General features: G+C 35.2%; 1 protein-coding gene across 2 annotated transcripts in view; it reads right to left on the bottom strand.

Moving 5' to 3' along the window:
• Positions 1 to 9692, bottom strand: part of rap1gds1 (RAP1, GTP-GDP dissociation stimulator 1) — a 46633-nt gene extending 36941 nt beyond the window's left edge. For both annotated transcript variants that reach the window (XM_059354127.1, XM_059354128.1), the window contains exon 1: positions 9298 to 9692. In XM_059354127.1, the coding sequence (XP_059210110.1) occupies positions 9298 to 9301 (4 nt within the window). In that variant the 5' untranslated portion in view covers positions 9302 to 9692. The remainder of the gene's footprint in view (positions 1 to 9297) is intronic.
• Positions 9693 to 15196: the final 5504 nt, after the last annotated feature.

Below are 15196 nucleotides of genomic sequence, written 5' to 3'. Positions count from 1 at the left end.
GTACCATCAGGTTGAATGCACTTATTGTAAGTCGCTTTGGACAAAAGCGTCTGCTAAATGACATGTAATGTAAAAAATGTAATGATGTGCAAGTACTTGTAATGGACGCTGTAGGAGAGAGGAATAACATTGTGGGGAAGACAAAAAGTGAGTAAAAAAACACGCTAAATATGTTTAGAACTGCACGTGCCCTGTCTTCTGTCACAATTTCAACTCTCCTCCTTAATCGGCCTCGGGACCGGCTAAAGTGACCAAAAAAAGACACTGACTATAAACCAGCCAGCGGCGATTGCAGACTGGACGCTAAGGGGTTAACATCCCCTCTGGCTCTGTGACTGCAGCTGGGAGAGACTGCAGCGGGAGGACTGTGCCAATTGGACCCGTTTTTACTCCTCTTAACGAGCAGCCGGCCCCCGCGGAGTAAGAACGAGTCTCCGAAAGTCTCCAGTAACAACAGAAAAGGCGCTAGATTTGTCGCTAGTCGCTTTTGGAAAAATAGTCGCTAGGGGGTCTGAAAAGTCGCAAAAAAAAGCGACTCAAAACAAGTCGAAAATAACGTTGTGTGTTGTTGTGCTCACACAGTGCGAGTAGAAATCATAAGTGGAGCATTGATATTAATGATCATGTGAAATTTTTGGTCGTCTGTCTGTTTTCGCCGTGTGGCTTTGTACTGGTGTATCGTTGTCCATTTTTGTTGTTATGGTTGTCATTTATATTATTCTTTGTATGTTATTTGTGTGTACACTGTCTAATTTGTAAATATGTTGGAGTCTTTGTTGTCTAGAATTGTGTTTTAGTGTTTTGTTTTCATATTGTGGCTCCTAATAAGTAATCCACTGTTCTTTTCTTTGTTTCTTCGTTAATAAAAATAATAAAAAAAAAAAAATGATCATGTGAAATTTCAGCAGCGCCATACATAATTGCATTGAATGAATAAAGGGGAAACACTGGTGCTAGGCCTGTCACGATAATTACTATATCGGCCTGTCGTTAGATATATAAAATGGACATGATAGTCTTTTTCTGGATCGATATTGTTGATAACATGCTTGTTGTTTACATGAGCAATCAACAGTCGGGCTGCTTCTTTTCCTCTCGTCAGTCAGCCTGCTCTCTGTGGGAGGCAGGGCTCACACACACACACACACACACACACACACACACACTAGCCAGCTGAAGCACAGAGTGTCTTACTCTAAGCCAAGTTTCCCGACGGCTGCACAATTCCGGAAAATTTGGTGGAATAACTGGTGTCGTGTGGAAACATTTTGGATTTCAGCCGAATGAGCAAGGAGAACCCAGAACGTCTGGCATCACAACAAACCTGAAAGTGCTTTTAAAACATGACCATCCCACCCAGTTTACTCAACAGGGAACAAAAACCATGGTTGGACCCAGAGCCCCCCGTTGCATTTACTGTCACCAGAATCACCCGCTTGCTCTTTCTTGCACTTCCACTCACACCACACACACAAACAAACACAAGGGTGGTTGACGTGAACTCAAATTCAAAGTGAAAAAAAGAATAATTCAAAAATATATGTCAAATGACATACAATTATATTCCCTTATATGTGAATAATTCAAAACTGAATGTGTCCATTTCTAATTCTTCATATATTTAGCATATTATTAACTTTTGGTGTGGTAGTCCTAAAATGTGTCCACCGGTGCAACAAAGTAAAGAATGTCATTATTTAATTCAGAGAATGTTGGACAGGTAAGATAGATAAGCCCAAGGCATATTAGTTATGAATATTTTTTATCAATTTACATTATTTTCAATGATCAATCAATGTAAATTGATAAAAATATTCAGATCAATGCTTAAACTGCGTTGTACCAAAGGGACTACCTTAAGACGACCAGTTCAAACACTGCACGGAAATAGTAATATTATGAAAATATTTGAGACAGAAGTGATCTTGTGTGCAGTCCACCTGCTCCAGAGATTCTTCTGTCCTTCCTGATTCTGGAAGGACCCCTCTCAGTAACGGGGTGGTCACATTAATGCCTGTTTTATATCTACATAATGCCGTTGCTCCAGGAGGACACCAGTTTTGCGGACAAAATGTAATGTGTCATAATAACTCTACATAGGGACCTTAACACTTATATCCTCTAGATTCATTAAGTAAACACTCGTATGACATGCATTCAAGTATTTTAATGTATTTAGATTCATTTTTCATTAAATTACAGTTGTTTTAAGATAAGTAATGCTACCTCGGACAGTTGCACCGGTGGACAAATGTCATGTTCAAAACAGAATATTTGCATAGTTGAAGAATGATACTCATTGTTTGCAGATGGATTAGATGTAGAAGAATTAACTGCATATTAAAACATTACTTTTAATGAAATATTATCAAATTTTAGTAATATTTGTCACTGGGAACACAAAAATTGAGCGTCACGTCAACCACCCACAAACATCCTCGTGTCCGCACTTCAGCCAAAAAATAATTCCAGACCTGTATGAGCAAGCTAAATCTGTTGTTATCCAAGACTTGCCAAAGGAATGTGCAGTAGCACTCACGACAGATGAATGGACATCCAGAGATAATGTAGATGTGTAACATAGAGTAGCCATAGAGTTTTAGTAGAGTTTATATTTCTAATCTACATATCTGAACGGTGAAAAGGGTGGAACTTTAAACGGGGAGTGTTTTAACATGAGCCTGGACCATTATTTTTCAAAAGCTTCGGACAACATGCCCAGAAACACGAAAAATTTGTCGAAGAAAACTCGCCTGAGATAATACCTGAGATAGCTTTCAAAATAAGAGCACGGTGTGTTAACAGAATCCACCACAGAACTTACAAGAAGACTGTCAAAATAAGATGCCTTAAATAAAACATACAAGAACCTTTATTCTCCTTTACAAAATTTCATTAAAATATGCCCCCAGAACCCCTAAATGGTTATTTTTATTATTTGCTCATACTCAAGAGTAAATTTTTTTGTAATTGGCAAATGTTGAGATTTGAACTTCAAACTACATTTTAGATTTTTATTTATTTATACAGACTAAAAAAACAAACATATTTTCCATATATTTTTAAGTATTTTGTAATATCGTCAAGAATATCGTTATCGCAAAAATAGCCTGAAATATCGTGATATTCTTTTAAGGCCATATCGCCCAGCCCTACAACATATGTATCGTTGGCTTTCGATATATATATATCCAAGGAAATTACAATCTATCCGCCGCTGTATGGAGGTAAAACACTCAGAGCATGGCAATTCATGCACAGTTATGGTGCATTCGATAGCGACAGAACGGCTATGGTGTGTTCAAGAGCATGACCAGGGCTCCGCAGTGCGACAAATTTGGTTTTTACTTGAATAATATCCATAATAAATCTGAATGGTGGAAATAACAGATCATGAAAGGGAAAAAAGCTTCTACAACAGTCTTTATTTTCATTTATAATAAATGTAGAAAGATGTTTGTGGTCTTTTTGATTTATTTTGCTTCGTGTTTGTATTCTCATTTAAAAATCATTCACATTATATGAAAGTTATGGCGAACGATAAAAAAGTGATCTTTCGGTGACGTTAAAGGCAACGCAATGAAAAATTTGGGGGCACCTAAATTTTGTGCTCGTGCACCGAAAAAAAAAAAAAGTTAGGCGCAACAGTGCAACCAATGCAAAAAGTTAGTCTGGAGCCCTGCATGGGACATATGAAAACTCAGAACTGTTTAGATCCACCGCACAGAACTTTCATTCATTTAAAAAAATGTATCATATCAAAATATCATCATTTATCACATGACCTGTTGCAGACAGACAGCAAAGTCCATTGCAATGCTTACTCTGGGCGACATATTACTTCCAGAATCAGCATCAACTATTTCTTCTTACTGAATATTCTCTGGTCCAACACAAAAACGCAGAATCTCTCAGCTTATTAGCATCTTGTTAACTACCAGGCATGTTTTGTAACAGGTAGGTAAAAAACAACGTGTCATAATTTACCTTCCGGGTGAAGTGTTAACCGCATGCTTCATGACCATGTTGCATATTACTGAGCAGAAGAAAAGAAAGAAACCAGGTGACCAGAACACCAGCGACGGATCACAGTTTGATAGGCAAATTGGGGTAATTTGCTAATTCACCAATTCAATTGACTTCAGCAGTTCAGTTAACAGACACTCGACTTGCTGCATTCATGAACTCAGGGCGGTGCACGGCTTCAGAATGAATACAAGGGAAACACTTGAACAGATATTTGCTGTTACTTAGGCACTGAAAAACAAAACAGCCTGTGTTCCTATTGGTCTGGCAGCCCACCAGGCATGTACCATTATAGGGAAAACACTGCATTCTTGGTTGCCTTTATATAATAAGAAGTTAAGTATTTGGAACAACAAATGTATTTTAATGAAACAAACGAAACAAATTATTTACCGTTCGTTTTTTTATTTAACCGTTCTACCGGTTATTTCCTGTCACTACCTTTCAAAATTAAAGCACCCGTTTTACACTGGACGGCACCTTTTCAAAATAAAAGCATCACAACATTGTAAAACACCTTGAAAATGTACAAACACGAAAAAACAAGCTATATAATACAAAAACATAAATAGGAACCTTGCTAAAGGTCATTTACAGTTGTGTTTAAAATAAATGTTAAAGTGATATAGTGATTGGAGTATTTACTACTTTTACTGCTATATTTGATTTACTCCACATTAACAGTCTCATCATAACATGTATTCCTATCAGTAGCAGCTCAAAACCAGATACTTTACTATATTTTATAAAGCGATTACATTAATATTGAGCAGAATTTAGTTCTGAGTTTTGGTCCGGCCCCCGTAACCTTTGTGGTATTGGTCATGTGGCCCCTTGGGGAAATTAATTGCCCACCCCTGGGCTAGACGCTGCCTCCTGCGATTACTTGAGTTCTGCATGTGCACTGTTATTGAACTCACAATGACATCAGCTTTTTGCACAGTTTAGAATAACACATCATACCATACAGCGTTCCTGCTGCGCAAAATGTGTACAGGTTGGCAGCTCATCAATCTGCTACACTGCCAGCCATGTTAGCCACAGAAACTGAATCAATAATCTATAAGTGCTGCACATCAATCACATGCTCCATCATTCATTTTATTTTGACGACTCAGCAAAATAATAACAGTTAATTTCCTCATTCCATCTAATAGGTGACTATGAGCTTGATTTAAGTTTTGAGCTCTTCACAGAAATGTTTAATAGAGTTGAATTATGAGTTATTTAACAGTTGTTCCACATCTCCAATAAATAGTGATGCATCCTCACTTGATCTATATTCTGTATACAGTATACGCCTGTCTGATATATATTATTATGATGATATTAAACAACAAAAATGCCTGGAAGTGCCTTAACCCATTTAGAACCCAGACCCATTTATCCTTGAAAGAAAATTATGGGAAATCTACCACAGACCAAGTGGACCACATAGAACACATTTATGATGTTTTTTTAAGATACTACCCTTAAATGTCAAAGATCTGTGATGTGACATATATATATATATATATATATATATATGCATTAATGGTATTTATGTTTATGATATTTCTTATTTTAATATAAATAAATTCAACACCTTTTCTGCTTACAGAGACACAAATTTGCCTTTTTCTCTGCATCTCCACAACATATATTAAAATTGTGGCATTAATAGTGCTGTTAAATGGGTTAAATGCAATAAAGTGCACCATATTAACAGAATAGAGTTGTTAAATTGGTTATAATTATAACAAAAAAATAAGCTTTTTGAAATTCGCTACTTTTTCACATTTCTGTTTCCAGTCACTTAGGGATTTAATGCGTTAAGGTGAAAAAATAAAGCTGAATATGGGAGATTCTAGAAGATTTAAAGTGTTTGTTACACCTGTGTCACCGTGGGTTCTTATGGGTTAAATACAAGCCCACAGTCTACATTCTCAGCAACATCTGATGGATACTGACCTGTTAGGGTTTGGGCCAATATGCACTATAAATGAGCTAGAGCAGGGGTGTCAAACTCAAATACACAATGGGCCAAAATTTAAAACTTGAATAAAATCGCGGGCCAACATTGAACAAATAAACCTTTTAATATATACCAATCATGTTTTGCTTTAACATTAAATATGGAACCAGCAACGCTTATAAACATACAATATATAACTAAATAGTGCAGACATGCAAAATCAAATTTCAAATAAAAAACACATCAATGTCATTAAAATTAAATTAAAATTAAATTAAAATCGTATGCCTCTTTTCTATTTGCATCCTTCTGATTTAAATATCAAAATAAAGTTTTTCAACACGTTAATACATTTAAAAATAAAATAACAATAATAAATCTAGTATTAGCGGTAAATGCGCCGTATAATACTGGCGGGTCAGCTTTTATAGTACAATAATAATATAATAATTTGGTATTGCCTTGCGGGCCAAATAAAATTACACTGCGGGCCAAAATTGGCCCGCAGGCCAGAGTTTGACACCCCTGAGCTAGAGGCTGACACAATACTTCATCTATTTCACTGATCATCAATACAGAAAATATTTTAATTATGTGAAATACTCGAATTTACTAGAAAATACTAGAAAAGTGTCTTTCCAGCATTGTGCCTGCAAACCAGGTGATGAATAGTTGCATAAGGATTGCAGACACTGTTGCAGTGACCTGGTTGTTGCTGTCAGTTGCTTGTGTGCTGCTCAACCCACACATCTATCCCCTATATGCCTTATAGCAAGAGATTGTGAGAATGGGAGAGATCCAGTCTGGGATTTGACATAAGGAGTAAAACACCTTATTTATTATTATTATTATTATTATTATTATTATTATTATATATCATATTATTTTACTTAAAATTACTTTATTTATATTTTTCATTTTATTTATTTTTATATTGTTTATTATCTATTATTACATATTATATTATATATATTATATTATATACTGTACTATTATTATTATTATTATTTACCGTCAATATAGCACTGTTGCCATCATATCACCAGTTTAATTATTACCATCATCTTGTCAACCATCCTACCAACTGATGTTCTTTTTTTAACTTCTTAAGTGTTCTTGTTCTATTCTGTGTTTTTTTCTATTGTTGTTTTTATTTATGCTACCTCAGTATTTTATTCTATTGTATTTTATTGTACTTGAATACCGGACTGCTGTGACAACCGAATTTCCCTTTGGGGATGAATAAAGTAATCTATCTATCTATCTATCTATCTATCTATCTATCTGTCTGTCTGTCTGTCTGTCTGTCTGTCTGTCTGTCTGTCTATCTATCTATCTTATAATCTGTCAAATCAATATTGCTCTAGATGCCATTCAGGGATGCCACTGCCTCATATAGGAACTGGTTTTTAAATGTTATAGATGAAGACATAATATTAAGTGAATATACAGGATTTTTATGTCAATTTGGACACGATTCGATTCAGATACAAGTGCTTCAGCAATCACGACCTTTTTCAGTAACCAGCATAAGCAGTAATATTACGTCACCCTGTTAAAATAATCGCCTAACTCATTTTTTCAAGTTTTGCAGGAAACACAAAAAACTTCCCCAAAAGTGTAACATATGACATTTAATGATCATTTCACTCAAAAAGGATGTAACAAAGGATGGCTATTGGCATAGTAATAACACTGTGTGTAAATTATGTAACTTAAGAGAAATAAATGACTTAGGCAATATTTTGAACATGCCTTTGTGACTTAAGCAAGATATGGTAACACTTTATTTTGAAGGTGTCTACATAAGAGTGACACAAGCCTGTCAGAAACATGACATGACAAGTATCATGAGCATTAATGTTACTTCAAAGTGTCATTAATGTTCATGACACATCCCATGTCATGTTTATGACACACTCATGTTACTCTTATGTAGACACCTTCAAAATAAAGTGTTACCATATCTTGCTTAAGTCACAAAGGCATGTTCAAAAAATTGCCTAAGTCACATTTTATTTTGACTTAGGCATAATAAATCTGCTTAAGTCACACACTTGACATAGGCCATTATCTTAAAGGGGTAAAATCACATGATCTGATCAACTGAGGATGTAGATTTTACCATAGGTGGCCGGCGTCATGAAGAGATGATTTAGGCAAAAAAAAAAATTGACAAAAAATGACTTAGGCGATTATTTTAACAGTGTGAAGAAATGTTATAGATGAAGACATAATATTAGGTGAATATACAGGATTTATATGTCAATTAGGACACGATTCGATTCAGATACAAGTGCACCTTATTTGTTTCATAGCACCAACATTTTTATACTGTATATTCATATTTATTCTGCACTGGAATTCTATTCCACTCCTTAATACATACTCCTTCTTTAGACACTTTATTTTCATTGTATTTTATTGTATTTTTATATTTTCTTGCTTGAAGTATGCCTAGGTTGTTCTTTTTATTTAATTGTGTTGTTATTGTCTCTGTGTGTAATGCTGCTGCTACACTGTAATTTCCCAGCTTGGGATAAATAAAGTCTATCTATCTATCTATCTATCTATCTATCTATCTATCTATAAGTGCTACAGTAATCACTAGCTTTCAGTAAGCAGCGTGTGTCCACCATCAATAACCAGCATAAGCAGTAACATTATAGACAGCAGTGCAGTATAAACAGCAACTCAAAGTGGGCTGATGGATCCCATTGCATAACAGCTGTGGAGATGGAGGAGTGCCATCTACACCATCATCGGCATTGCCATTTCAGGGTTTGTACATTCAGCAACTGGGACCTTCAAGCCATTACAATCCAAGTCCAAGCTAAATCACATAGAGTAAGAACGTAGGCAATGCGAAAACACAATATTGTCCGAAGAGGGGGGAAAAAATCAGGACAATATGCGTGGTTATAGGATGGATAGTGAGGAAAGCTACCCCACCCGAGTACTGAAGCAAACATGTACGCGCACGTACACGCAATTTATCTATAGTCAGCTTTAATGGTAAAGCAAAAGCGGTGAATTTAACATAACGGGTCTGATTGCATACGTTGACATAATATTAAGATTACTTTATTAATCCCACAATGGGGAAAAATTCAACCTCTGCATTTAACCCATCCTTTTTTTTTTTTTTTTTTTTTACACACAAGACCTGGGGAGATGGGGAATCGAACCAGCGACTCTCCAGTCACAAGCCCAATTCCTAACCCATAGGCCACGGACTGCCCAATATATCCATTTAAATGGTTTAAATCAGTGGTTAAAACAGTACTTGTTACCTGTGTAGGTTAAATGTTACTTACCCATCTCAGCAAGATGTTGCTTGGGCAATAAATCGGAGTGTGAAGTACTCCAGGGCAGCTGTAAACCGAGCGGTACTAGCCGGAGGCCTCGTTTTCCCCACACTGTCAGGCGTCCCTTAACCCGCCTTCAACTAGGGAAGTTAGCAGGTTAGCTACCGTTAGCTTGTTAGCTAGCTAGTCTACGTCACTAGCGACAGCAGCCACTGGTTCGGTAGGACGGTCCCGCTCAGATAGATGCTAATATGCTATGCTAACCCGCTACACCGGTTGACTTCCAGGTTAATGCATCTGCCTTTCTCTCATATCCACACCGACAATCAGTCCCGCTGGCTGCCGCTCCCCTGGACTACAGGACTACAGGACTACAAGTCTGAAACGCCACAGCCGAATCAGTGAGAAGGCGACTTCCGGTTACAACCTTCAAAATAAAAGCTTTTTAAAGGTTTAACCCTATAAAGCCTGAACCAAGGTTATACTAGTTTTGGATTTTTCATTAGTTTTAGTTTTTAATTTCGTTGTGAATTTTTGTTTTCAAATTCAGTTAGTTTTAGTTAGTTTTTTAGAGTGAGTTTTCTAGTTTTAGTTTAGTTTTTATTTTTTTGAAAATGCTTAGTTTTAGTTTAGTTTTTATTAGTTTTAGTGTTAGTTTTAGTTTTTTTTGTAATAGTTTTGGATTTTTCATTAGTTTTAGTTTTAATTTTGTTGTGAATTTTTGTTTTCAAATTCAGTTAGTTTAAGTTAGTTTTTAGAGTGAGTTTTCTAGTTTTAGTTTAGTTTTTATTAGTTTTAGTGTTAGTTTTAGTTTTTTTTGTAATGGGCTATATGTTGGGTGCCAGATTCAAAGAGGTCATAATACATTTTGCCTTTATTTCCTTTGGTTTATTATCTCAGCCCCAATAAGGTTATTAACTGTTTTGAATTGTGGTTCTAGTGTAAACATCCCAGTCTCAGTAAACATATTCACCATGTGTTGCATGTTCAAATAGAAACACTGAATTATGAATGAAAAAAGTTGACAAAAAACGAAAACTAAGGACATTTTCACTATAATTTTAGTTAGTTTTAGTTAGTTTTGTAACCACACAATACAGTTTCAGTTAGTTATCGTTTTTTTAAAAACTCTAGTTTTTATTTTTATTTCAGTTAACGAAAATGTTTTTTCAATTCTAGTTTTCGTTATTTCGTTAGTTTTCGTTAACTATAATAACCTTGGCCTGAACCATGAAATAATTGCCAGAAAATTCAATTTTAAAAAAAAACCTGCTGACAAATATATATATATATATATATATATATATATATATATATATATATATATATATATATATGAATTTGCATATATGAATTCTAATTTGTATCATATTTGATACATCGGGTCTTTTTGTGCAATATGTTGCTCACAGTTTTTCTTGAACTAACAAAAACATATAAAACCTAATATTTTTAACCAATGAATTCCATTGTATTCAGAGTGCTCAGTTCTTCCCCTACTGTACATGTCAACTGTCATGCTGTTCTTCTTTCACAAATATGGTAATGATAGTCAAAAATACCATTAAAATGCATAATTGTATGTAAAATAGCATCAAAAAAATTTTGCCGCTGTGTTGGGGGCCCTGTAAAGATTCTTTTCATGGGGCCCAAAATCCCTAGCGGCGCCCCTGTACAGGACTACAAGTCTGAAACGCCACAGCCAAATCAGTGAGAAGGCGACTTCCGGTTACAACCTTCAAAATAAAAGCTTTCAAAGGTTTAACAGGACACAGAGAAGGAGTTGGCAGCCTGAGACATTTCTGGAAGCCCAAGACAGTTGGCAGTGGTGGAAGAAGTATTCAGATCCCTTACTTAAGTAAAAGTACTAATACAACACTATGAAATTACTCCACTACAAGTAAAAGTCCTGCATTCAAAACTATAATAATAATATTATACTAATACTAATATTTTCTGACATTGAAATAAATAAGACATGCAGGACAATTATGCTATTTGATCATGTAAAAATAAACTTCTATAAACACCCATGCAAAAGAAGGAATTTATTTCCACTATTAGATGAGAATTTCTAGGCATAAATTATGATTCTTAATTCCAAATGCTGTATTGCAGGATAAATCATTGAATTTATTATAATGATGTTTACTTTCTCACCTTTTCTCTGTGAGAAAAACTATCTATGTTCAGTCTGCAGCCATAGTGTTGACCAATTAATACATTTCATATATATTGTATGCAGTGGTGGAAAAAGTATTCAGATCCCTTACTTAAGTAAAAGTACTGATACAACACTATGAAATTACTCCACTACAAGTAAAAGTCCTGCATTCAAAACTTACTGAAGTAAAAGTACAAAAGTATCAGCATCAAAATGTACTTAAAGTATCAAAAGTAAAAGTACTCGTTATGCCGAATGGACCCACTCACATTGTTTAATATATTCTAAATATATTATTACATTATTTGTATTGATGATTTTATGTAAGGAGGGTTTTAATTTTGTAAAGATATGGCTCATTTAAGTACTTAATATACTGTTATAAGATTTAATAAAATAAAACAAGTCTAATCACCTTAAATTGATCATATTTTTTATGTTGAATCTCGACCTGAAAAGTAACTAAAGCTGTCACCTAAATGTAGTGGAGTGAAAAGTACAATATTTGCCTCAAAATGTAGTGAAGTAGAAGTATACATTTACAGAAAATAGAAACACTCAAGTAAAGTACAAGTACCTCAAAATTGTACTTAAGTACAGTACTTGAGTAAATGTACTTAGTTACTTTCCACCACTGACAATTGGTAACCAAAAATGTAGATACTTAACCTGGTAATAAAGGAAAGGGATGACTGTAAAGAGAAAGTAATAATAAGCAACGTTTTTTGCTGCCCATTTATCCTTCCAAGTGTTGCGAAACCTTTGCATTGAGGAAACCTTTAAAATAAATTTATCTGACTCCAACACAAAATCCTCTTCCCATGAAAAATTAGCAAATGTAAATTTTGGAAAACTTGACATCCTCCGAGTTGTATTATTAATATTTAAACCTTTTTTTATTTGTAAACCTTTTTTTTATATATATATATATTTGATTTGACTCCACCTAGGTTTTTTTTTTTTTTGTGTTTTTTTTTTTTTAATTTTATTGCTTTTAATTTTCTACTATAATTCTGTTCTTTCGTGTTGATTTTAAGCATAAATGCACATGTACATTCTTTATTTTTGTATGTGAACGAAAGAAAAAAAAACCCAATAAAGAGAAGTTTGAAAACAAAATCCTCTCACCTATTTCTCTGCGCCGATCGTTTGATGGGGAAAGGATGAGCAGGAGACGTCCGAGTTCCAAGTTTTAATTCATTTTATTACAATATGTCAAGAAATGTGCAGTTACAGAGTCTCTGGGTTCAATCCACACGTCCCTGACATGACATAGGCAGGTCAGTTCATGAGGTCTGGACCAAGCTACTTTCCCTTGAACCTTTTTTTATATCCTAACAGAGGTTTAATAAAAAAATGTAGGTTGAACTCTCCAGAAGTCGTCATATTCTGTCTCTGTTGTCTGTCTCTGTGTGACAAACATCACTATCTATCGTAATTCACTATTATGTGCATGTGTGCCGCTAATATTGTTTTTAAACTATGATTAAACTAAATACATTTACTGCATCTGCTTAAACGTCATCTGGCCTTTTTAGAGTAAGATTCTATAATCACAAAAAATATATATTTTATGTTTTATATTTTATATGGACATTGCAAAATCTGTGTCTCAAATAATATCTCTGCAAGTCATAAAAAAGGCAGGAGGTTGTTGTTATAAAAATTATGGACAATAAGAATGTTAAGGAACTGCCAGACAGGTTTTTCGCTCCCACATCATTTATGATTATTTGTATCAGCTATGCAACACTGATTTAATTTTTATTCATGATTATATTTTTGTATCTTTTAAAACAGTACAAACAGGGGGGAAATGTTATAAAAAATTAGGTTTATACAGTGTTTCAGATGTTTTAAATCCTACAATGAGTATGGGAGTCCCCATTTCTTACAAGTCTTGTTTATACTTCTCTGATATGACTTTATTGCTGGGGCTGGCAGGGTGAGGTAAGGTTCAGGGTAAAGTATCAATAAAGGAAGTCTAGAACAGAGTGAGGATTAGAGACAGGTCAGAGGACATTTAGATTGGGGATATCCTGATTACTGATTAAGGGAACAAAGGAAAACGTCTAGATGCACTGTCTGTTAACAATTTACAAGGGTAAGGACAGCCCATTATCAATAATGGTATAGGAATCACCTGTTAGAGCTCCTCTGGGAGCCTTTTTCTCTGTAACCCCTCGTTGTGTGTTGCACTGTTAAATGCTCCTTCTTGTACAAGAATAATAAATTCTAATTCAACTTTACTACTCCGAATCCAATCTTCTTTATTGAAGGGTTACTCTAAAAAATTCCTATAACAATGTGTGTGTGTGCCTTTCTGTGCATACAAGATGCTTTGATAGAATGATCATGTGCTAATATTTTTTTTTAACTATGATGAAACTAATTAAATTTACTGCATCTGCTTAAACTTCATCTGCCCTATTTAGAGTAAGATTTTATAATCACAAAAAATCTGGGAGCCTTTTTCTCTGTAACCCCTCGTTGTGTGTTGCACTGTTAACCCATTGAAGCCTGGAAAGCGTCATTTTGTAGTATTTGTATAAGCTCTCAAATACTTTTTGAATTTCATTTCTATCTGCTACAGAGGCTGAAAAATCTATTATTTAGTGGAAGAGTTCACACTTTTTTTTCCAGAATTTTTCCAGAATTTCCAGAAAATTAGAGGCTTATTTTAAAATCGCCCAGCGGTTTTTCAGGCCTCAATGGGTTAAATGCTCCTTCTTGTACAAGAATAATAAATTCTAATTCAACTTTACTACTCCGAATCCAATCTTCTTTATTGAAGGGTCACTCTAAAAAATTCCTATAACAGCTGTGTTGAATGTTTTGGGAACAGGCCAGGTCATGGACATGGTGTGATGAGCAGAAAGATAACTGTCTTCTCTGCTTGGTGACATGACGTGTCCTGATATTGATTAAAACTGACAAATCAACGGTTCCAGAGGGACGCACCTTCTGGAAGAGATCTACCTACATTCTTAGTAAAACCTAGCCTGGCTATACCCAGACTGCCTTGCGCGCTCGAATTTCATTTCGAACCTCCATCCAGGCTGGAAACCAGGGCCGTTTCTTAGCCCTGTTTTAGGGATCCAATCACAGAGCGGGGAGGGACGGCAAGACGGTGACGCGTACTACTCGACAGATGGAAGCTTGTAGTTTTGTAGTTTTCTTACGGATCCAACATGGCTGCTGCAGACGCGAAACTCTCTTTCGATCTAGCTGACGACGTTTTAAATAGTTAAGAGCAACAGTTGATTTTAAAAGAAGAACAACAATTGACTTTAAACTCTGTTTCACAGCGAAAAAGGATGTTTTAGCCTTGCTTCCGACAGGATTTGGCCAAAGCCTAATCTACCAACTAGCCCCGCTACCGCTCGCTGCTGTAACCACGGTGATCTGGCTATGAGCCGGGGGACAGCGGAGCCGCCAGAGACCCCCAGCAGCTCGTCTAGTGCCCATAAAATCAGTGGATGTGTGTGGCTGAATGACATGAGGGGGAAATAAGGTTGAAAATAAATAATCTTGCAGAAAGCGAGAACTGGAGAACATGATATATATATATATATATATATATATATATATATAATGTTCAAAAGCGTACCATTCATCATCATTTTTTTATCTTTACAATTTAACAAAGATATATTTGATGTTGGTTGCAGTAAAGTCAATTTCAGGTTATTACTTTACTCTGTGCACCATAGTCTACTATTATAGTGAACTTTGCATCTTATT

Source organism: Centropristis striata, chromosome 17, assembly GCF_030273125.1.
Source record: "Centropristis striata isolate RG_2023a ecotype Rhode Island chromosome 17, C.striata_1.0, whole genome shotgun sequence".
Classification (NCBI taxonomy): Eukaryota; Metazoa; Chordata; class Actinopteri; order Perciformes; family Serranidae; genus Centropristis; species Centropristis striata.
The sequence above is the reverse complement of the archived record's forward strand: the minus strand, read 5'-3'. Positions and strand labels throughout refer to the sequence as shown.